Raw genomic sequence first — 26,240 nt, forward strand, 5'->3', positions numbered from 1 at the left:
CTCTCTAGTTCCCTGGTCTCCTCCTCCCATGCCTGCCTCCAGGACTTCTCCAGGGTGTCACCCATCCTCTGGAACTCCCTGCCCCAACCCATCAGATTATCACCTACTCTCCTCTCCTTTAGGTGCACTCTGAAAACCCATCTCTTCTGGGAAGCCTACCCTACCCCCTGCTAACCTGACCGACCTCCTCCACTCTTCCTACCACTCTATCCCCCACAGCTATCTCCTCCTGTACCACTATCCCCTCCCTCCTAGATTGTAAGCTCCAAAGAGCAGGGCCCTCAATCCCCTCATGTTTTGCATTGTATTGGTATTGTTCTGTCACATGTTCTGTCCCCCTTTGTAATGTACAGCGCTGAGCGAACTATTGGCGCTTTATAAATACTGTATAATAATAATAATATTACTCCATTGTGCACTAATACCTCTCCCACTATATCACAAAACCATGCGTGTGCATGGCAATCATAATACTGTCACCCCAAAACCACCAGTGGAGACATTTTAGGGAGAAGCCACCCTTTATTCCACTCTCAAAAAAGAAACAATGTAGAGGGGGATGAGGAAGAAATAACAAACACCAAAATAAAATAAAATCAGGCATACTGTTAAAATCTTCAATCTGCCCTCACTAGCTCACAGACACAGGACAAACCTTGCCGAGTTGAGGCTTAAACCTCCCCCCTCTGAACAAACCCAATCCTTACCTCTTATTTAAAAACCTCAACAGATGCATTCAAATTTTAACTCTACAAACGTACTTTCAGATAAAAACAACCAAAGATAATACAGCCTCAATAAATGAGGCTATATATACCACATTTGCCTCTTGTTCACTAGAATTTGATTATGAAGCAGAGTTTATTGAGACCCTTGAACAATTATATCAAGAAAGTAACCTTAGTTTGTGCATACAAACTTTCCCTCCTATAGTACACTCCTCTGTCAAGCCTAATGGATTGGTTGCAGTTTGAAACGCATCCAATCGGCATGACGTGAAAAAAAGTTGCTTTCTATGGTACCTGTTCACATATGTTCAGTGCGCTGGCGTTGCGGATTCAGTGCGGTTTGAAAAAGTCATGTGCGGGTTCTGAGCAGTGCCTTCAGGTTCAGGTGCGGATTAAAGGCTATTGACTTCTAGGAGGAACTGTTTCTAAACTGCATATGTGTGAACAGGATAAGATCCTGAGCTAATCCTGTCTTGAACCTGATGTAAACCTGATATGAACCTGTGAACAACTACTGTATCGATTAGTTGTGAAACCTGAGCTGCAGTCTGCATCGCACATGTGTTAATCAGCTTTCAGAGCTGACACCCAATAGGTCAAGTCAGGTTTGCAGCCAACATTGGTTAAGGCAACTATATGGATAATTCCAGAGCATGTATATTTTTACTAACAATTGGGTGCTGTATAGCATACCCCAGATGGTCCCCAAAATATGCAACATTGCCACATACAGAGACATATTACACTCTCACCCCCTATGTACCCCTTTAATGATTCTAGATTCCAGTTTCTAATATGATATACTTTTCTCCTCCCTTTTTTTTTTTTTTTTTTTTTATCTTGTGTAAGGGGGGTATGATATCCCACAATAAAAGACTGGAACAAAAGATGGTATGGACAGCCTCATTAATTTGTGTCTTTTGTCTGCCTGGAGTTCAGCTTTAAAGAACAGCTCAAGGCAGGTCACCATATTATTTGTTTGAATACCCAGTCATGTGCAATGGAAATGGGGAAAAAAACCCAGAATTTTTGCTAACACATAAATAGTTGAAGGAAGTAAACCCAGCTCCATCTTTTTTGGTAATTTCAGTGAACATTCACTTTGGAAAGTAAACCGTTTCTATTCCTCTAGTAAAGAAATGCCATTGTATCAGAAGGAAGTCCAGAGAGTACCTACCTTTTAGAGTGGGTTTGGTGGTGAGAAAATTTATAACGTGGAAACCATGTTTCTTTATTTATACTTGCTGTGTGCCCTAGGCACTTTCTGTATCATTTTCCTAATTTTTGTGGATTTCTTCTCCTTTGAACTTCTAAGCATATTCATTCTCATAAATTTTCATTAGAAACTGATCTGACTTTCAGTATACGCTTTGTTTTGCAGATCTTTATAGGATAGGCCTCTGTTTAGTACAGTTGTCTTGTGATCTGGGGGGTGGGGTACAGTTTTACTTAGGGTGACAATGGTATCCATATATGTGTCCGCTCAACCCTCCATAGCACGCTGCATGATCAACAATACTTGTTCCCCAACCTCAGATGACGAGGACAGTGATTACCGTCAGGAAAGCATTAAGGACGCATACAAAGACAGACGGAGGCGGGCACATACACAGGCCGAACAGAAACGAAGGGATGCTATTAAAGTAAGTAAATTCATATTCTGGGCATGCCGCTTGCATCTTTTACATTTTCCTTTCTTCTGTTTGCTTTTGGACAACCATTTTTAATAGTGAAGATTTCCATATCTCTTCTCTTAAGTGTGTACGTACATCCCCCTTCATGATCGTGTGACCTTTTTTTTTTTTTTTAAGTCCATCTGCCCCTTACCCTGAAAAACATACATTTTAACCTTGCATTGGAAAACTTGGACTGCACAACTGTGTGTTTCCAGTCCCTTTATCAAACAGACAAATTAGTCGTAGTGTTTTTGTAATGTTAAAGCCTAACTCCAGGTTTTAGTGAACTTTAAAGTGTTACTAAACCCAGGACCCTGCATTCACTATATCTGTTCTCCAACAGTACACAGAACATGAAAATGCAGTTATTTTAGTACATATAAACTGTTAAAAATACTAGTGGTGCACCGTAATAAAAATTCTGGTGTCGAAACCGAAAATTCAGGATGCAGTTGGCCGAAAACCGAAATGGACAGTTTTTTAAAATTTCATATATTTTTACAATATTTTTGGAAAAAAATACACTTTAATGATTAAGAAAAAAAAACAAGCACACACACAATATATACCCCATTTTTTTTAAAATATGAAAGATGATGTTACACCGAGTAAAGTGTTACCCAACATGTCATGCTTTAAAATTGCACTCGCTTGTGGAATGGCGTCAAGCTACAGAACCTGAAAAATCTTCATGAGTGATGCTTAAGAAATTTCTACAGGTTTGCCAGTTTGAAGTTACAGAGGAGGTCTTGTGCTAGAATTATTGCTCTTGCTCTGACGTTCGCGCCGATACCCCACATGTGTGGTTTAAACACTATTTACATATGTGGGTGTGGCCTACATATGTGTTCACCACTACATACAGCACGGGGGGACGGGGGCACTTTAAACTTTTTTTTAATTTATTTTATTACTTTTTTTTTTTTTTTACACTGTCCCTTTTAATTTTCTCTTATTTTTAATCACTTTTATTCCTATCACAAGGAATGCAAACATCCCTTGTGATAGCCATAAGCAGTGACAAGTTCTCTTTATGGAGAGATGGGGTCAATAAGACCCCACATCTCTCCTCTGCAATGTAAAGCATTAGATAAAAAAAAAGCATTAAGTTAGTGCTTTAAAAGAAAAAGGCCTTGTTTACAAGGTGCCGGAACTGGAAATGACGTAATGACGTTGTTCTGGTCCTCCAAGGGCATAGAGAGGAGTGGAGGCCATCTTTCCTTCACTGATCTCTGCGCCCAGTGCCGGGATAGTTAAATGGGTTCTCAGGTAAAGCTGAGAACCATTGGGCGGCGAGGGGCGGGGTTATTTTCAGCACCTGTATCAGTACTTATTTTCATTTCGGCCAAAGGCTGATAGGGGTGTTTTCGGCTGAAACGTTTCGGCCACCGAAATTTCAATGCATCCCTACTAAATACCTTTTCAGCAGTATATAGCAGTCTTGTGACTTCTATCGTTGTCCAGCTGGGCACTGGTTAAAGCTTGTTGAAGGAGGTTTCATTCTGCTCTGACTGTCTTATGAAGCTGCATGACCCCTGACCCTCTGTCTGGACAGTGCTGATTGGCCCTGTGCTGATCACATGCACCCTCCCAAAGAAAAAAAATAAACTTTCTAGCCATACACACTAAACTGAGCATGTGCAGAGTGACTCCTACAGCTATGTACTATCAGCAGATGGATTGGAGATAGTAGAAGGGCAGGATCAGAGAAGACGTGATGAAACAGCCTTTTTACACAATGTGGAGGATTGAAGCAAATATAACAAGCATGCTTTACTGCATATAGACTGATTTTACTGTTGTAGGTTTAGTAACACTTTTTAAATAGTTTGTTTTAGATCAAGCTGGTCTAAATGAACTGTTTCCTTCATTAACACATGCAGAGGCTGTGTGCGTTGTATAAACTTCATGTAGCACCAGCTACAGTACATGCAGCATACTTCCCGACCTCTGTTCCCAGTACAAAAGCTAGCTGGGCTGAGCTCCACACAGCCATTGACAAGGGAGCCTTGTATGTGAGGAATGAATATAAGCTTCCTCTGGCAAAGTTGGAGATTGTGACCTCATCTGCCCACCTTTCCAACTCCAATTGGAGGTATACTGACCCTACCAAACTTGGTTTGGGGCATATAAGCGTCAAAACATTCTGGTCATGAAAGAGTTAATAAGTGATCAAGACAAAACTTTTTTTTTTTTGTAAGTTTTGGAGTGGGTGAAAAAGAAGTGATGGGAAATCTAAAATGTTAAAGTTGTCACCAGAGTAAATGTGTGGGGTCATCTGTTAGGTGATAAGTAGGGGAATTTCCCCTCCCTTTGAGGAGATTTACTCTCATTTCTTGCTCATCACAGAAAGTGACAGGAAATCTTCCCAGAAGAATGCAGACCACAAAATAACATTAAATGGGTTATAACCTTTCTCCACATTATCAAATAAATGAAAAGATTTGGCTATACATATGCTTTAAAAAGATACAATCACTATAAATGTAAATTAATGTACTCCAAGAGGTTTAGCAGATGAATTAATAGCCTGTAGCAGGTCGCAGTAAACCCTAACATTACAGTTAATTAGTGTGGTTGAAAGACTCATTACTGTTGTTGTTCCTGCCCAGAACAGGCATGGGCACATCTGTGGTCTTTTGTTAGTTTCTCTTTTTATATTTAGTGCCTTTTGATTTCTGGAAATAGGTGCTGCTTTATCACACAAAGCATGAATAAATAGTCAAAAGAATGAGGTCTGGTATAACACTTTAGTGCTATAGGTCACATGATAATACAGCAGACTTTTGGCATTAGTCCTGCTATTGGGGGAATGGACACAAGATAGAAATTTTGCAGTGTCCTTGGGATTCAATGCCTTGGATAGGGAGCTGAAGTCTGTTTCTGCGGAGGGCTCGTTTACACTTGCTGTCTGGGACAATAAAAACGTGACTCAGATTTGTCCTCCCCTTCATGCCTTTGGTACACATGGGGAATTTTATTTTTTTTCCAACCCAGCGAGTTGAATGAAAAAAAATTGGACAGGTCATCGTACTAAGCGACGTTAGTGCGGTTATCTCCCTTGCTAAGCTGTTGTTTTCTGACAGTGAGACTGCTGTACACATGGGCCGAATGTCATGTTTCACATGACTGCTATATGCCTTTAAGTGTTCTTTGTATTTTGTCTCTGCTCCTCCCTTTCCTTTGGTTTAGTTTATGCTGTTTAGATAGCTCCACCCCTTTCTTCTTGTTCCCAGTAATGCACCTCAGCTTCAAGCCTCATTTCTTATGGAGTAGATCACATTATGGTCTTTTGACTTATACGATGTTCATTGTTTTAAGATTCTCTCAGTTTATGGAATAAACTGTGTGTTGTTAAACTAAGATTGGAGTTAGCGCTATCTCATCACAACTGTAAGTTACAGAGATCACACTTTCAATGCTTAGGTTGGAGAGACAGAACAGTACCAGCCTTTAAGCTGCAAAGGCAGCCAGATGGGGTTGTCTACATGCCATGAAGCAAAGCATTAACCTTTTTTTCTGCTGGCATATGTCATGTATTAGCAGCAGTGGGTGGTTTAACACATACTCTGTTAGTCTAATTAGATAACTTTCTACTTTTAGAAGGAAGCGGTCCGGCAGCTTACCTTTCCTAGCTAGACTGAATACTAAAGAAATGTGCATTACATAATTTCTGGTTTCTGATGTCCCTTTTCCTGCTCCTTTGTACAATTGGCTACAGTGGAAGGCAGGTGAGACACGTGGCCCTGATTTACTAAGAATTGAGTCTACCAGCAGACTCTGACCATTCAGGCAGACTCAATTAAATCAATCAAGACCTGTCAGTCTTCTGAGCGGCGTCTAGCAATCTCATTGACGAACGTCTGCTTTGCTATTAGTAAATGTGGAATCTCGTCTGGCACATTTGTAGGTGCATTACCGGATATATTCGCTAGATGGCACACAAGTGCGGGCATTGTAGCATTGGCGTTTTCTCTTAGCATAAGAGAATATTTTGAATGTAATATAATTAGTACACCTATATTGTAATTTTTTTTTTTTTTTTGCTGTTTCTCCAAAATCAGACAACTAATGCATTTACTAATGAATGTCATACATTCTATTTTCAAATGTTAAACATTTTCACACTTATATCTCAAATAATTTGGATACTTCTAGTTTCCCAATATAATGATATATCTTCATTCTCTTTAATCACGTAACTATTCTATGTTAAAGTCAAAGGCAGCGCTATAAATGCATGTGATCAATAATGAATGCATGTAAAAACCAAAAAGTGCAAATAATTGCAATAATGATGTAAAATGGTAAATGGTGCTAAAATAAGTTCATATCATTCCTAATGGAATGTCCTTCGTGTGAGAGTACCAACTCAGGGAGTGCCTATGAATGGCACGTGTGGTTTCTCCGTGATGGACAGTAGTGCATGAACTCGTGAAAGATAAACCACCCTTGGGACTGGTCTACACTCACCACAACAAAAGTATTAATGCGCATGGGTTATACACATCACACATCTGGGGGTGCAGCGGTATGCTGGCAGCTATGGGTTAGTTATCCAGCTCCATCCATCCATCAGGGTGGGTGCCCAAATGGTCCTGGGGAGGAATTAGCTCAGCCACAGGAGCCAGAAAGGTGCTTAATAGTGTAGTCCACTGTCACAAGGGTGGATGACCTTTCACGAGTTCATGCACTACTGTTCGTGGTTATATTTATCTTGTGTAATACCATTTTAGTAGTCTATATAATTTGACCAGCGCTCGTTTTATCATTTTTAAACAATGTAACTATTCTACATTGTATCTCAAACTGTGTCTCCCACAGTGGTTTAGTGGTTAGAGTTTAGAACTTACAGCACTTGGGTCATGGGTTCTAATCCCAGTCATGGCTGCATGCTTTCCCTGTATGGATGTGTTTCTGCCAACACTCAAAAGACATGCTGTTAGGTTCATTAGACCTAGTTACATGACCTAGTTTCTGCCCTTAGATTATAAGCTCCTTGACATTTATGAACGTTAAAAAAATGGAGATCACTTTTCTGGGTTGTGTCAGTGCCAGGAATATTGATCAATCAATTATGATTTTGCCTAAAGACTAGAAAGTGGATGAATGTTACCTGCGTCCTGTTCTTCTGCCAATTAGGAAATGTGCAAGTTTCATGCTGTGTATATTTCATTGTAACTTTTTTCTCTTCTTTTAAATCTGTCTCCTTATACAACTTGACCCCCTCATCACCTGTCCCATATGCAAATCTATGGATCACCGCCCCACTCTTTTTAACTATTTACTGATCAAGTGAATGTGTCTCATTTTCTATCAGCTACAGCTCAGATCTCACATTATTATATGATTGCTGATTGTATATCACCACTAGTCTGATTGAATTCACAATCCCTGGTCAGTCCCGTTCCCTTACCTCTAATAATCTTTAGGACCAGTTCACACTACATGTGTTTCAGTTGCTTTTTCGGCATCACAAACGCACAGAAAGGTTATATGGTTGTCAGTGTCATAGTTCACATCAGCGATTGCATTTTCAGTGCATTGCAGGTGCTGTAAACAAAGTTGACCACGCTGCATTGTTTCTGCACAGAACTGTACTGGAACACATTGAAATGTCCTTGAATGTACTAAAACGCACATGTCTCTAATTAAATTGAATAAAAAGAAAGTAGAAAAAACTAACTGGAAGGGATACAAAAATGCAATGCAACGTGTCCAAAACGCATTCAAAATGTACTGGAACACACTAAACATGCATGCCAAAAGGGCATGCAAAAATGCATCAGGAACACATCTAGACTGTTTCTGTAGTGTGAACTGGCCCTTAGGACTTGTTCACACCATTGGTGGTGCAGAAACGCATGCAAGAACACACATTTTCCAGCACAGCAAAGAAATGCAATGCCCTTTGCAGATGTGCAACACACTTTTAAAATAATATGCCTGCAGTATTTTTGCATGTTCCCACACATTAGGCAGGCCATTGAAATTAACGAGCTGAGGAAAAAAAAAAAAAAAAAGTAAAAAATGCCCCATTCACACTGGTCCTCTGGCCTGTACAGCATGAATGAGTGGGTTGTTTATGTGGCGAGAGCCACCTGTTACACTATGGGGACAAAGCAGCTGTATGAACACAGGTTTTAATCTGACAGCTGCTTGGTGTTTGTGCGCGATCGCGCATTTCTATGCACGACTATGGTAGCTTTCGTGAATATATGTTTCTCATTGAATTGTTTGTTGATTTTTGGCCTTTGTCAACAAATATATATATTAGCCAATGTTAAATATACAGTGCGGACTAGTTTATTACTGTGAATAGAGTTGTAGAAAACCTGTAGCTCGCTGCACATTGAATATGTGCTATTCATTGGTACATAACAATCTTGTGGTGCAATAGGGGTCTTTTTTTTTTTTTTTAAGGAAAAAAAGGCAGTTTGGACTTATTTGCGCTCTTACAAGCTACATTTGAGCAGAATCTCTTCCTCCCCAAACCACAACAAGCAAGGACTTGGTCAAAAATCACACGGCCTAGTAACAGGCCAAATCACCCACTACTGCACGTCTTTATATAAGCTAGGTTGCATTTGGAGCACGCCAAACAAGGCCTCACCCCCAATTAAGCCTACACCCACCACTGTCCTTCATTTGGTCAGTGAAAGTGTTTGCACCTGATGAATCCTCTTCCTACCTGTGTTAACCCTTGGTATACAAGCCACACAAATCTGAAAGAAATATACAGTGAAATGTAAGTGTGCAGCATACCACAGAACATTGAGCAGGGATGTAAAAGGGAACCCCAATGGGAACCTTTATTGCTACTATGGTCACAATTCCCTCCAGATTATCGCATGAGTTAAGACAGTCACATGACCACATCTTGCATGCAATACTGAAAATGACAATTTAATTTGACTAGTATGGTGAATTTCCCATCAATCAGCAAAACACTCCAGAAATCAAACATCAACAAACATTACACTCTGATCAAAGCTGATTTACAAATCCTGCGACTTACAGTAAAGTCGACAATTTCAATGCGATTTGCAAGACATCGGACACAGATCTCTATGCAAATTGCCACTAAAGTGGTACATGTACTACTTAAGAAATCAGTGTTTGAAACACACCCATGTGACTGCTCTAATAGCAGACAATAGGGTGTGACTTTGCATACAATTTGCAACTCACATGCCAAGTCATTGATGTCACATGGGGCGGGGTTTCTCGGATGATGTCCCCGGCTGGCCCCTCCCCTTACATATTTAAGAGCTGTCAGCGAGTGGCTCACCGCATAAGGCTAGTAAGCCTCGTCGAAAACCGAAAACCCGCTCCGCACTCGACGAGGCTTACTAGCCTTATGTGGTGAGCCGCTTGCTGACAGCTATTAAATAGGTTAGGGGTGGGGCCAGCCGGGGACATCATCTGAGAAACCCCGCCCCATGTGACATCAACTCTGATGATGTCCCCGGCTGGCTCCGCCCCTAACCTATTTAAGAGCTGCCAGCGAGCGGCTCACCGCATAAGGCTAGTAAGCCTCGTCGAGTGCGGAACGGGTTTTCGGTTTTTGACGAGGCTTACTAGCCTTATGCGGTGAGCCACTCGCTGACAGCTCTTAAATAGGTAAGGGGTGGGGCCAGCCGGATACATCATCCGAGAAACCCCGCCCCATGTGACATCAATGATGTCACATGGGGCGGGGTCACTCGGATGATGTCCCCGGCTGACCCCGCCCCTAACCTATTTAAGAACTGTCAGCAAGTCTTTTTTTCAGAAGGCTGAAAGCCTCCGACGGGACCGGAATTATTATTTTTTTTTTTCCAGGTCGCCGCCGTGATTGATGTTGGATCTACTTCGGGGGACATTGTTTTATTAAAAAACTTGTCAAAGACCCTTTACTGTGTTTTTTTTTTTTTTACACCACACTTTGTTTTTTTGTGACTGAGTAGCGGGACCATGTACCGCAGACTCATTCACGTGGGGGGCGGGATCTGGGGGCTGTTAAAGGGGGCTTCCAGATTCTGATAAGCCCCCTGCCCGCAGACCCCCACAACCACAAAGGTGCTTTGGGGGGGGAGCCCCCCCTGCCCCAAAGCACCCCCCCATGTTGAGGGCATGTGGCCTGGTATGGTTCAGGAGGGGGGGGGCGCTCGCTCGTCCTCGTCCCCCCCCCCCCCCCCCCTTTGCTGACCTGCCGGGCTGCATGCTCGGATAAGGGTCTGGTATGGATATTGAGGGGGGCCCACGCTGTTTTTTTTTTTTTTGTTTTTTTTTTATTTAAATTTCAGCGTGGAGTTCCCCCTTAATATCCATACCAGACCTGAAGGGCTTGGTAAGGATGGGAGGGGGGACCCCACGCATTTTTTTTTTTTTTTTTTTTTAATCAACTGTCAAAATAAATATTAAATACACATTGGAAAAAAGTAAAATCATTACAGAGATAATTAAAAAGGATAAGAAACAAAAATAGAATCAAAAGAACTAAGCAATTCAAATTAGAATACAGAAAGATATGCCTAGTGCTGTTTGTTAAACACAGTAGACGCGATCTTTGCCGTCTGTCAGTAGACTCCACACAGAGATTTACTATTGAACAGTGGCTAAAAAGAAAGCGCCCATGGAAGACGTCTAACGTGTTCTGCACATGCGCATTTCTATTAGCCAGAGCCGCTGGAAAAGCGTCTAGTTTTTTAATGTGACGAGCGGCCTTAAAAAAAGTACTATTTACACATTGTAAAAATTTTTTGAAATGTCAGATATTGTTAAAAGTAATGTCCTGATATTTGGCAAAGCAAATTTCAATGGAAACATGTCTCTGCAGTGATTTTTCATGGTGTTAGACGTGCTTCTTAGCACATCTGCTTTTTGGGTCTGCTTCCTGGACTGTGTCTCGTTAGTAAATTCGATTTGGCATCTACTTCTTAGATGCTTTCTTTAGTAAATGTCTTTGCCGTCTAAAAGTAGATGCTCGCGGTTAAAAGTAGACGCTCGCGGTTAAAAAGTAGACGCTAGCCCACAGAAATGCGCCCAGGCTCAATAGTAAATTCGGGCCCTGGAGTCTACTAGACTCCTGATGTCTCATTAAAGATAACCTATCATAGCAAAGCTCTATCACATGAGGGACTTTTGGTCTTTTATATGATAAAAATAGTTGGACATTTTCCACTTTCAAAGGTTTTTGTTGTTTTTAACTAGGTATTAGTGTAGTTATTTCCTCTGTTGTTTGTCTTGCTTGTAATGATGGGCTAACATGATGTGGCTGCAGTGTGTAGTGTCTGATTCCCATGTGCACAGACACAAAATCACCTAACTTATCCATATTCAAAAGAGAGGAGCAATTTCTTGTTCTGGGTCACACAGCGCTTGTCATTTCGCTGTGTTGCTTCACAAATGGTTGAGTGCTAATGTGATGAGCCATGGTAAACTCAGTTAAGGTCTCTGACCTGCAGATCACTAGACTGAGAGACACAGGAATTGTGGGGTATGTCGTTTTTTCACAGGAAAATGCCATTCTCAGAATGCAGACAGAGGTCATGCATTAACTTGAGCAGTTCCATGCCATATGCCTCATGTTTCAAACAAATGACTGACACCAGAATTCAATGATTTGTTCTACTGTGGGCACAGGGCCGCAAATGATACCATAAAGCTACATGATCAACGCATGTCTTATACAGTTTAAAAACACAAGGTTCAGGTAGGAAAGTAGGAATGCCTTTAAAGTGCTTGTAAACCCATACATATACCCAGTGAAGTGAATAGCCTCAGGTGATACACAGAGATGAAGCAAATCCTTCTACTTACGTTGTACATGTTTATCTGCATCATCTTCTACAGCCATTTTAAGTCCAGAAATTTCACAGCTTTCTGAGCTTCCAGAGGCAGGGGGGCAAGGATCTGATGTCACACACTGCACAGCACAGTAAAGAGAGCCAAGTGTAATCTGACACCTGAGTGGAGGGGAGGGACACACTCCCCTCTGCATAATCTCATAGAGACGCATGAACAGCTGAGCCTGTCAATCACAGGCTGTGTGCTGGAGCTCCCCTCCCCTGCCCCCCTCATCTTTTGCAATGGCACAGCCTGTCCAAATACTTGGATCTTTGGATTGAGGCAGGTACACACTATAGAATATGTCCTGTTCATTTTTCATTTCAGAGGTTTGCAGCCACTTCAAGTGGAAGAAAAAAATGGTTACACCTAATCGCTTAAAATAAACAAAACAACTTGTAGCATGCCCAGCCCCCACATATATCCTTACATATGAAAATGTGGATTGTGCTACACAAGTTACATATTGTTGCGCAAGCATTATAAGGCCCATTATTCACGGTTAACTCTAAACTTTTAAGGTGTTTTTGTTAACAAAATTAGTTGTTTAAAGAGCATGTGCATTTTTAAGGCTTGACAAGTTTGGTGTCCATTTACTTGGCACGACCTAATTTTTATTTTACAAAAATTGGGTAATATATTATGTTTGTATGTTTTTTTTTACTAGAGATTTTTGCTTGATAAACCCTTGTGCTAATATCGTATGACATAAAATTTTAGAACTACCATGATTTTATTCTCTCTGGTCTCTGCTTTCAGAAAATGTTTGGGGATTTTAATTAACCTTCAGGATTAAAATGATGTTTTCAAACGTGTGCAAAGAAACATAAAAAACTCTTGTCCCTGAAACATTTCCCCCCTGCCGCCGAACATGACCCATTTAACCTCCTCGGCGGTATGAATATTTCCGATTTTTTTGTGCTGAAAGCGGTACCATTTTTTTGCATGGAAATATGTAGTTTTTTATTGTAGGCTGTAATTTTTAAGAATAACTCACTGAAATCTGTACGAACAAGAGTCTAGTAAACATCCCGGGTAGGATAAAATTTGAAACATGAAATCATAAATTATAATTTAAGAAATAATCATAAAAAATAATAATATAATAATAAATTAAATTCAATAATATAATCAAACCAAAAACACTAAAATTTGAAATACAGAGGCAAATTCGCACATCGCTGAGCAAAGTCGCAAAATCGTTTTCAGTGTCTGATGACGAATTTCCCCACGAATCATCACTCAATTCTGCAAGTGGTTCTGATTTACTATCGCTGTTCTCTAGCTGGTCTAAAACCGCTTTTGACGTAAAGGGACTCTTTTTGGACGCCATGGACTTTTCTAAGTTTCCAGGCAGAAAGAACAGTCAAAATGCAGGCAGGGCACAGGACAAAGCAGTAGGGACAAAATGTATGTGAAATGCATTGAAACAGCAATGTTTTACTATGTAATAATCATTTTAGAAAAAATGAAATTTTAAAAAATTTCAAATTTGCCGCCGGTTCCGGTGCCCGTACATCCTGACGTCATAGGGACCGGAACTCGGAAGCCGGATGCCGGCATCGGCCGGAGGAGATGGCCGGGGACGCTGCAGGGGACACATCGTGGGAGCGAAGGACAAGGTAAGTGCTGCAGGGACGCCGTGAGCAACGCCGCATGGTAAGCCCGAGTGTAGCTCAAGGTTACCGCTCTTGGTACTCAAATTTTACCCCGAGCTACACTCGGGAATACCGCTAAGGAGGTTAAGCAGGGGCGCTCAGTGTTGCAGCATTTGCAGGGTTAAAACAGGCAGAGAGGAAACAATATATCACCTCCTGACTGTCACACACCTGAAAAGTGATCCACCACCAATTGCCTTCCAGAGGGGTCGCAAAGGCTGCTGCTAGTGTATATTTAACTGCAGAAAAATACCCAATATAAGAGACTATAGCAAATGCTGTGCATACAACACTCCTTACTGTCTAAGCAGCTGTGTTATATCAAAAAAGATGTTAACAATGTATACCTCAAAAAACAGTGCTAATTCTAATAAGATACTACAGAACAATTTTATGGTACTAGTATAGAGGCCGAATTAGGAAAGATGCTCTGCTGGACCTGGTAATCGCAATCCATGCAGAGCTTATTATGAATGTCCATATAAAGGAACATCTGGGTAGCAGCGACCATAACATTTTATTTATTGTTAGCTGTAAACATCAAGCACATACGGGAAAAATTAAAACTCAACTAATTTTCCAAGGCTGAGAGCTGCTCTCCAAGATTTAGACTGGGAGGGAGTAGTGGCATTGATGAACACCACACAGAAATGAGAATTCTTCAAAAATACTGTATGTGAATACTCTGCAAAATATATTCCCATGGGCAACACTTTTACATGACTAAAAATCAAACCTATGTGGCTTACGACCAAAGTTGAAAAAAGCTATAAATAATAAGAAAAGAGCTTTTATTAAATATAAAAATGAAGGAAGGCTATCCTCAAAGAATATAACAGAATATATAAAAAGGAAATCAAGGCCGCAAAACTTGAAAATGAACATCAGATTGCAAAAGATAGGACAAACCCCCAAAAATTCTTCAAATATATTAATATTAAAAAGGTCAGGACTGAACACGTAGGCCCTTTACAAAATAAATTAGTGATGAATAGATGGACGCTGTGCTCAAATAAGGTAAGTAGCATAAAGTGTAGGTATGCACCTTATACTCCCCATATAATAGCTAAATAATGAGTTTTGTTGATGAATACCAATAAATAAATATTAAAAAATACATATACCCAACATAAATGAATTAAACGTAAAAAGTGACTGAATATTCACAATTTCATAAAACGTCCTTATTCTTGCAAGTGCTGCATGAATACAAATTGTGACAGTCCTTTTTTGACTCCAAAATTTGGTGACATAGTAATCCATGTATCCACACCTGCAAAAAGGAAACGAATGGATCACTCACCAGACCATTACAGTGGTCATATATCGCATTGTGTGTTATAAATCTCTGGAGGTTCCTCCCCATATGATCACCAACACCCGCACTTCCAGGTTGGATGACCAGAGGGACTGATGTATAATTTCCAATAAATTCCTTAAATGATAGTTGGAGGGATTCGAACAGATAATCCTGGATTTCTATGCCATAATACTCAAAAAAACCACAACAGTAATGACGATCTAAGTGTAGTATTTAATATGCCAAGAGTAAGAATAGTAACAAACTCAATGCACTCACATAAGGTGCCTAGGAAGCTGGCACCAACATGTATTGCCTGTATATTTTAGATCAAAGATGGCCGACGTGCGTTCCAATCCTCTGTCCCGGCCGGACGTGATGTCACTGGAGCCTGGATATGACAGTATCATGCTTTCTTCGACATACGTTTAGCCTGGCGGCATCTTCAGGATGTTAAAAAAAACTATAAATAATAAGAAAAGAGCTTTTATTAACTATAAAAAATGAGGGAACGCTATCATCGCTTACACATTACAAAGACTAGAACAGAATGTATAAAAAGGAAATCAAGGCCGCAAAACTTGATAGTTACTTAATAAAAAGGTCAGGTCTGAGCATGTAGGCCCTTTACAAAATAATCTAGAGTGGGTGACTGGGGACAAAGAGAAGGCAAATTTATTAAATACCCTCTTCAGCTCTGTGTATACAAAGGAGCATGGGGGAGCTCTTGTCCATAATGGGCATGGTATTGACGCAGCTCCAGATGATCCACATTGGCTCACAATTGATATGAGCCAGAAATATTTAGACAGAATAAAGGTGAATAAAGCACCTGGACCGGATGGTATACATCCATGGGTCCTTAAAAAATTGAGCTCTGTCATTTCAAAGCCATTGTTTATAATTTTTAGGGACTCTTTAACCAATTGCCGACCAGCTACAGAACATTTACGTCGACAGGTCGGCACCGCTGCACAAAATCACGTATATATACTTGATTTTGCATTTCTGGTAGGGGGCGCGTGTCCACCCTACCTGTGCTGGCTGCGGGTGTCAATCACCGGGTCCCGGCTGGTGATTACCCGCCTGAGCCCGGTGATTACCGACAAACACTGACTGGGAGGAAGACTGCATTGTTTTCAATGCAGCTCTTCTCCCTGTTCATTTGAGCACACTGATCCGGATCGCTGAGCACAGCCTTCTGGATCAGTGTGTTACAGTGAAGCACACACCCCCTGCCCCCTAGTGAAAGACTCCCCTCGCACGGTTAACCCTTTCATTGCCTTCAAATGTTAACCCCTTCCTCCCCAGTGCCATTAGTACAGTGTCAGTGTTTTTTTTTTGCACTGATCACTGTATTGATGTCACGTGGGATGTCTGTGACCCCCAAGTCACAGACATCAGTGCCAGAATGTCCGCTGAAGTCCCGCCATAAGTTGCTGATCACCGCCATTATTAGTATTAAAAAAAAAAATTCCAGTATATATACCGCCATTTGTAGACGCTATAACTTTTAACATAAACCAATTAATTTACACGTATTGGGATTTTTGTTAGCAAGGACATGTTGCAAAATACATTTTGGCCTAAATTTATGCCGAAATTAGATTTTTACATTTTTTTACTGGACATGTTATATAACAAAAAATCCAAAATATTGTTTTTTTTTTTTCTCAAAATTGTCGGTCTTTTTTTTTTTTATTGCGCAAAAAATAAAAACTGCACAGGCGATCAAATACCACCAAAAGAAAACTCAATTCGTGGGGAAAAAAAAGACGTACATTTAATTTGGGTGCAACATTGCATGACCGCGCAATTGTCAGTTAAAAAAGCAACTCTGCTCCGTGACACAAACCGCTTCCTGACCACTTCATAGCAGAAATACTACTACTCAAAAATCATATGTATATATACGTGATTCGCGCTTCTATGGTTTTCACTCCCCTCTCAGATAGCGTCAGATTACCCATCAGTACACCAGTAATCACATTTAACCCCTTGATTGCCAGGTTACACGCTCATACACAATAAACCTTCATTGGTAGTATAGTGTCTGAACGGATCAATATCTTTGATCAGATCAGCACTATACCAGCGTTCACATTAGTATAGCGTCCCCAAAAATGCAGCGTTAGTGGGATCAGCCCTAGCACCACTTGCGTTTAGCCCCTACTCTTACCCCCCCCCCCTTCTGCCCCAGCAAGTGCAGTGTCAGTAGGTCACTGTCAATTGATACATTGCACACAAAACCACAGTGTTCACAGAATCAAGCCTGATCTCTGTTAGCACTTGCCGGTAAATTTTGATGACTCTCATATGCAACAGCGTGCCAGTACTAGTGCCACGCTACCTTTTGGTGAACTGGCAAGCATCAGCGGCCTAGTACATCCTGGTCTTTCACATACCAGCACTGCAGTATCACTTGGTGATGTGGCAAGTCCCATAAGTGCAGTACAATCTGGTGTGGTGGTGAGCACAAGTATTGTCCTGCAACCACCAAGAATTCACACACAGGCCCGTAGAGCCCATAGTATCCTTCTGGATGTGCTTGCAAATCACAATTGGTAGCCCACAAATTCTGCAGCACTTGATTTATTTTTTTTTTGGAGCTGTTTTTCACAGATGATCTGTATGCAATGATTGTGGATCAAAGCAATTTATATGCACAACAATTTATCGCCGCCAACCCAAATTCAAACTTTGCCAGACCATTCACATGGAAACCCCTTACGGTTTCTGAATTTAAAATTTTTTTGGGCCTAACCCTCAACATGGTCATTACTGAAAAAAATGTATTGCAGTTGTACTGGTCCAAAGACCCGATTCATCATATGCCCGTGTTCTCTGCTGCCATGGCCAGGCATAGATATGAGAGTATAATGTGTTTTATGCATTTCAACAACAACTCACTCTGTCTTCCTCGAGGTGACCCTGAATTTGACTGGCTCCACAAAATTCAGCACCTTGTAAATCACCTTAACCAAAAATTTGCAGATGTATATACTCCCCAGCAAAACATCTGCATTGATGGATCCCTCATTAATTTTTTTGGCCGCCTTGCATTCAAACAATTTCTTCCCAGCAAGTGTGCCAGATATGAGGTCAAGATGTATAAGACCTGTGAGCGGGTAACAGGCTATACATAGAAGTTTCGGTTTTACGAGGGAAAAGATAGTCACGTGGAGCCTCCCAGATGCTCAGACTAGATGGGGAGCAGTGGCAAGATAGTTTGGGACTTGGTGGACAATTTTTATTCAAGCGTGCCACTATTTAGACGTTTGTTCAATCTTGGAATTGGCGCATGTGGCACGGTGCGACCTAATGTGTGCCCACCATTAGAAGTGGGTGGATGCACGGTGGTATATTCTAATAGTGGGCATGCCGCACACTTTTTCTGGCAGAGATTTCTTTTCTTTTTTTCATTCATACAAAAAAAAAAAAAAAAAAAGAACATAGCATATATACCCAACAAGGACCAGCGACGTAGTGGTACATCACTGGACTTTGAATGGTTATAGCAGGATGATGCATACAGCTGCAGGCATCATCCTGGTATTGTTTTTTCCAGCCAGCGATTTGGCTTTCATGTAAAAGCAATTCTAGTGGCTAATTAGCTGCAGGATTGCTTTTACAAGCAGCAGGAGATGATGCCCCTCCCGGCCGGTGTTTCTGCCAGCTGACCATATAGCTGATTGGAGACCAGAATGGTGCCAATCATCTCTATAGTCTAAGAAATCGGAAGCTATGAGCATTTCATCACTTCAGTTTCGCAGGATATAAACAGCGCCATTTGTAAATTGGGAAAGCATCTGATCACACCGATCTTGGTTTGGTTAGATAATGTAAGGGCAGAGGAGATATGTAGAGTCTGATAGACCCCAGATTTCTCAAAAAAAGGATATATGACAATGCCCATTGAAGTTATAGGGGATCTTTGCATTCCCTGTAATGGCATTAAAAGTGATATAAAAAAAAAAAATGGACAGTGTAAAAATAATTTAAACAATCAAATAATCTTAAAAAACAAAAAAAGTGCCCCCCTTCCCCTGTGCTGGTATGTAAACAGCGGTTGCACCATGCATGTGAGGTATCGCCTTGACCGTCAGATCAAGGGCGGTAATTCTAGCACTAGACCTCCTCTGTAAATCTAAAATGGTAGCTTGTAAAGGCTTTTAAAATGTTGCATATGGATATTAACAACGTATGCAGTTTGTCGCCATTGCACGGGGCATGCACAGGTTTAAAGCATGTCATACATGACATCTATGTACTCGGCATACCATCATCTTTTATACTTTACCAAATAATTGGCCAATATATGTTTTTGTGCATTAAAAGTTAAAAAAAAGTTTTTTGTTTTTTTTTTTAATTGCGTTTGAAAAATTGTTGTGCGAGTACTATGTGACATAAAAAATTGCAGCACCCACCATTTTATTCACTATGGTGTTTGTTTTAATAATATATATGTTTGGGGGTTTAAATTAATTTCCTAGCAAAAAATAAAGATTTTTTTCATGTGAACAAAGTGTCAGAAAAGGCTTGATCTTCAGGTGGTTAGAAGAGTGAATGATGTGTGGCATAAACTTCTAATGCTGGGCATAAAATGCCCCCACCCCCAAAAACTACCCCTTTTTGGAAAGTAGACACTCCAAATGCTGAGGCATTTTTAATCAATAGAATTTATTTTTTACCACAAGTTTTTGGAAAATGACAAAAAAAATTTTTTTTTTACACAAAATTGTCAATCAAATGATTTATTGCTCACACATGCCATGGGTATATGTGGAATCACTCCCCAAAATACATTCTGCTACTTCTCCCGAGTATGGAGGTACCACATGGGAGAGGTATTTTGGCAGTCTAGCCAAGTACAGGACCCCAAAATCCAATAAGCACCTTCAGGCTTTTAAAGGGCTTTATTTTCTCATTACACTTCTTGACTGCCTATCACAGTTTTGGAGGCCCTGAAATGCCAGGATAGCACCAAACCCCCCCCCAAATGACCACTTTTTGGAAAGTAGACACCCCAATAGAATTTGATAAGAAGCATTGTGAGTATTTTGTAGATCTCGTTTGTTGCCACAAGTTTTTGGAAAATGAAGAGAGAAAACAAATTCACAAATTTCACATTCTTTTTTTATATTTCAAAACATTGATGAGAAAAAATTAGATCTGCAAAATACTCACCATGCCTTTTTTTAAATTCCTTGGGGTGTCTACTTTCCAAAAAGGGCTAATTTTTTTTTTGGGGGGGGGGGGTTGGTGCTATCCTGGCATTTCAGGGCCTCCGAAACTGTAGTGAGGTAGTGAAATGAGGAAGTACACCATTTCACACAACCAGACCACATTATGGAAGACCGCAATGTTTTAGTTCTTAAAGGAAATTTCAAATCCATTCAGCAAAGAAAAACTTTTGAACTAAGAATGATAATTCTATTTGACACGAGATAACGGCCTGAATTTGGACATGGGATTCCTCAATCATTATCCAACAGTTTTATGACTATCAGCTCAAGCATGACTGCCTCTGCTAGTGTTGTCTCCCCCCCCAGACTTTGCTTTTGCTGTATCTTATCTCTGTTTTTTTTTCCCATCCCCTACATCTCTCCCAACATTCTGCTTAATCTTTGTTTCAGTACCTGAAGAAGGGGACATTCCCTGAAAGCTTGTCCTCAAAATTGTATGTTAGTACAAAAAAGTATCTCGGACAGTACTCAATTGTTCCTGTCATTTTCCAGAAACTTGTGGAATAAAAATAAATCTTCCATGGACTCAATATGCCTCTCAGCAGATAGCTTAGGGTGTCTATTTTCCGAAAAGGGGCCATTTGAGGGTGTTTGTACTATCCTGGTATTTTAGCACCTCAAGTAATGTCATGGTCAGTCAGAATGTAAAAGCTGTGTAAGTTCCATTATCTATACCATAGTTTGTAGACGCTATAACTTTCACACAAACCAATCAATATACACTTATTGGGATTTTTTTTAACCAAAAACATGTAGCAGAATACATATTGGCCTAAATTTATGATGAAATTTTAGTTGTTTTTTTTGGGGATATTGTTATTACAGAAATGAGAAAATCTAGTTTTTTTTCAAAAGCGCACAGGTGATCAAATACCACCAAAAGAAAGCTCTATTTGTGTTAAAAAAAAGGACATAATTTTCAATTATGTACCATAGTGCATGACCCTGCAATTGTCAAACTAGTGCAGTGCTGTATAGCAAAAAAATGGTGTAAATTGCAGTATCTATACCATAGTTTGTAGACTCTATAACTTTCACACAAAGCAATCAATATACACTTTTTATAAATGTGATTCTTGTGAGCTACTATGGTATATTAATTTAAGTGAGATATATAAATAAAATCTACCAAATTATTTTTATATATCATGTGTGTGTTTAATACGTGCAATAATAAACTAATAAGCAATTTAATTGAATATATAAATGAATGAATAAATGAGTGGGTAGCCTACACTATACACATACTCATACCAATGTGTCTAAACAAATCAAAAAACCTGTGGTGTCGTGCTCCACTAACAATACATTAAATAAGCATATATTAAATGAATTAATAAAATATATTGCAAACAAATAATATCAAGTGACTGAGTCCTAATAAAGTTCCATGGCGTGATATTACAATCACGCTAGTGCTGCATGCATATCTTCACAAAAATCCTCAAAAGAATCCTCAAACAATCCGTGATCCTATGGTGTCTTCTAATGGTATATTACCAAACAAATATAGTCCACCAATTCATATATATTGTGCGTCTTCACCAGTTGTGCTCTCCCCTGATGTATATGACGAAACCGTTAAGTGAGGTCATACAAGCTTGTGTCCCTTTAATTGTTGCTCAGAGGTGGACAAATGGATAAATCCCTGTATCCCAGATGGATGAATGGAGTTTTTCATTTTTCCAAGCATTGGGTCTCGCTGTTACCTAGAGATCTTTTTCCTGGAGGCGAATGGATGGATAGAGTTATCCCTCTTCCCAGTACGGGGTCTCTTGGCTCCTTTCAAACTTTTTCCTCCATGTATTGAGTTCCATGTAATTTAAAAGAAAATATAGTGCCTTATCCTCTTTTTAAAAGATTTATTAAATAAATGTAGTGCACTCACATAATAAACAGATAAAAATCACTTTTTGTACAATTTTGAATGATCCTTAGTAAGTTTGCCACACTCCCATATACTTGCTGTGTGGTTTGCATTTAACCACTTGCCCTCCTGAGGATTTACCCCCCTTCCTGACCAGGCCTCTTTTTGCTACTCGGCGCTGCACTAATTCAACTGATAATTGCACGGTCATCCAATGCTGCACCCAAACGAAATTTATGTGCTTTTTTTCACACAAATAGAGCTTTCTTTCGGTGGTATTTTATCACCTGTGCGCTTTTTATTTTCCATGCTATAAACAAAAAAAGACTGAAAATTTTGAAAAAAAACAATATTTTTTTACTTTCAGCTATAAAAAATATATAGTAAACTCAAAGTTATAAATTTAGGCCAAAATGTATTCTGCTACATGTTTTTGGTAAAAAAAAAATCCCAATAAGTGTATATTGATTGCTTTGTGCGAAAGTTATAGCGTCTATAAACTATGGTATAGCTACTGCAATTGATGCCATTTTTTTGCTATACAGAGCTGCGTTAGTTTAATGGACAATTGCGCGGTCATGCAATACAGTACATAAATGAAATGTATGTCCTTTTTTTCACACAAATAGAGCTTTCTCTTTTGGTGGTATTTGATCACCCGTGTGCTTTTTATTTTTGGCGCTATAAACAGAAAAAGTTTGAAGAAAAAAACTATTTTCTAATTTCGGTTATAAAAAATATCCAAAAAAACGAAGTAAGTGTATATTTATTGCTTTGTGTGAAAGTTATAGCATCTACAAACTATGGTATAGATAATGGAATTTACACCGATTTTACTTTCTGACTGCCCATCACATTTCTTGAGGTATTTCTTAAATACCAGGATAGTACAAACACCCTAAAATGACCCCTTTTCGCAAAGTAGACACCCAAAGCTATCTGCTGAGAGGCATATTGAGTCCATGGAAGATTTATTTTTTTTCCACAAGTTTCTGGAAAATGACAAAAAAATTTTTTTTTACACAAAGTTATCATTTAAATGATTTATTTCTCGCACAAGCCATTGGTATATGCGGAATTACACCTCAAAATACATTCTGCTACTTCTACCGAGTATGGGGATACCACGTGTGTGAGACTTTGTGGGAGCCTAGCCACATACAGGACCCTGAAATCCAATGACCACTTTGAAAACCTGAAGGTGCGTAACTTCCTCATTTTTGGCGCTATAAATGACCACTTTGGTGCTATAAATGACCACTTTTAAAGCCTGAAGGTGCGTAACTTCCTCACTACCTATCACAGTTTGAAGGCCCTGACATGCCAGGATAGCACCAAACCCCCCCAAATGACCCCTTTCTGGAAAGTAGACACCCCAAGGAATTTAAAAAGAGGCATGGTGAGTATTTTGCAGGTGTAATTTTTTCTCACAAGGGTTTGAAATATAAAAAAAGAATAGAAAAATGTTTGTGTTTTTTTTCTTCATTTTCCAAAAACTTGTGGCAACAAATAAGATCCGCAAAATACTTACCATGCTTCTTAGCAAATTCCTTGTGGTGTCTACTTTCCAAAAAGGGGTCATTTGGGGGGGGGGGGGGTAGGTGCTATCCTGGCATTTCAGGGCCTCCCCAAATGACCCCTTTTTGGAAAGTAGACACATCAACTGTGATAGGTAGTCTCAAAGTGTAATGAGGAAATAAAGCCCTTTAAAAGACTGAAGGTGCTTATTGGATTTTGGGGTCCTGTAGTTGGCTAGACTCCCAAAACATCACTCACATGTGGTACCCCCATACTCAGAAGTAATTCCACATATACCCATGGCATGTGTGAGCATTAAATCATTTAAGTGACAATTTTTGTGTTTGTCGTTTTCCAAAAAGTTGTGGTAAAAAAATAAATTCTTCTATTGATTCAACATGCCTCTCAGCAAATAGTTTGTGGTGTCTGCTTTCCAAAAAGGGGTTGTTTTTGGGGGTGGGGGCATTCTATGCCCAGCATTAGAAGTTTATGCCACACATCACTCTTCTAACCACCTGAAGATCAAGCCTTTTCTGACACTTTTTTTTTCACATGAAAAAAATCTGTATTTTTTGCTAGGAAATTAATTTAAACCCCAAACATTATATATTTTTTTAAAGCAGACACCCTAGTGAATAAAATGGTGGGTAGTACAATTTTTTATGGCACATAGTACTCGCGCAGCGATTTTTCAAAAGCAAATTTAAAAAAAAACCAAAACACTTTTTTTTACTTTTAATGCATAAACACACAATATATTGGCCAATTATTTGGTAAAAGATAATGGTATGCTGAGTAAATAGATACCAAACATGACATGCTTTAAAACTGTGCATGCCCCGTGCAATGGCCACAAACTGCATACATTTTTAATATCCATAGGCAACTCTTTAAAAGCCTTTAACCACTTCCTGCCCGGCCTATGGCCGAATGGCAGCTGGCAAAAACCCTCACCTTTCTGGGTGGATGCCATATGGCGTCCTTTCGGGCATGCGCAGTTTGCGCGCCTGCAGAGCTGCGCAGCAGCGCGATGTCACCGGCCGTGTACCTCGGACATGGCCAATGACAGATCTGAGTACCAGCCCCATTGCCGGTACCATGTGACCTGCTGTGACCAATCACAGCAGGTCACATGACAGTTGTATACAATGGATGGCTTCCTTTCATGCCATCCATTGTATAAAAGTGTGGCTACCTGTGAATGGTCACAGCGATCACATGCACAAGCTGGGCTAATCACAGCACAGCTGTGTCATGTGATTAGCCGTGGTCAAATCACAGCTAAGCACAAAAAAAAAACCCTGAATGACTCTATGTCATTCAGGTAAATGCTTGCTTATAGTAAATTAATTCTTTGCTATAAGCAAATTGTGTTTAAAAAAAAAAAAAATACCAATCACTTCCCCAAAATAGTACAATGTTACTATGGTAACATTGTACTACTTTGGTCATGGTGAAATATGAAAAAAAAAAATCTTAAAAAAAAGAAAAAATGTAATAAAAAATTACAAATAAAAAAAAATTTAAAAAATATTATATATTTTTTTTTTCCATACTGTCACCAGTCAGTGTCCCTGATCACTGCCATGCCAGTTATATGATGACACGGTACTGCACTGGTGAAAGAATGTAAAAAAAAAAATAGTGAAAATAATTTTTATTTTTTTCGTTTTCCAAAAAATTATGACAAAAAAAATACGTCAAAAAACTCGCCGTCCCTCTTATGAAGTATGTCGGACTGTCTACTTTGCAAAAAGAGTCATTTGGAGGATATCTGTACTGTTCTGACATTCTTGGACCTCAAGAAATTAGATTGGCTGTCAGTACTTCAGGATTGATCAATATTCAGATATATCCCATAGTTTGTGAACTCTATAACTTTCCTACAAACTAAAAAATACATCCTAATTTGGGTTATTTTCACCAAAGACTTGTAGCAGAATACATCTTGGCCTAAATTTATGAAGAACAATTTATTTGCAAACTTTTATAACAGAAACAAAGAAAAACTATTTTTTTCCCCCAAAATTTTCAGTCTTTTTTTGTTAATTTAGCAAAAAATAAAAACCCCAGCGGTGATTAAATACCACCAAAAGAAATATCTAGTTGTGTGAAGAAAATTATAAAATTTTAGTTTGGGTACAATGTTGTATGACCGCACAATTGTCATTAAAAGCTTGAGAGCGTTGAAACCTGACAAATGGCCTGGGCAGGAAGGGGGTAAAAGTGCCCTGTATTAAAGTGGTTAAAAGCTACCATTTTAGATTTACAGAGGAGGTCTAGTGTTAGAATTACTGCCCTTGATCTGACGTTCAGGGCAATACCTCACATGCACGCTGTTTACATACCGGCACAGGGTCAAGGCTTTTGCACATAGGTGTGTGGGCATGGGAGGGGCAATTTGTTATTTTGATTT

At 39.6% G+C, this 26,240-nt stretch overlaps 1 protein-coding gene across 4 annotated transcripts in view; it reads left to right on the forward strand.

Annotated features, from left to right (window-relative positions):
• Positions 1-26,240, forward strand: part of MLX (MAX dimerization protein MLX) — a 138,716-nt gene that overhangs the window by 23,239 nt on the left and 89,237 nt on the right. For 2 of the 4 annotated variants that reach the window (XM_089673061.1, XM_089673062.1), the window contains exon 4: positions 2,226-2,371. In XM_089673061.1, coding sequence (XP_089529187.1) covers positions 2,226-2,371 — 146 coding nt within the window. The remainder of the gene's footprint in view (positions 1-2,225; positions 2,372-26,240) is intronic. The other 2 variants (XM_089673063.1, XM_089673064.1) reach the window with 1 other exon arrangement.

The sequence above is a fragment of the Staurois parvus genome, unplaced genomic scaffold (assembly GCF_062004578.1).
Source record: "Staurois parvus isolate SC_StPar_1 unplaced genomic scaffold, SC_StPar_1.0 ptg000134l, whole genome shotgun sequence".
Lineage (NCBI taxonomy): Eukaryota > Metazoa > Chordata > Amphibia > Anura > Ranidae > Staurois > Staurois parvus.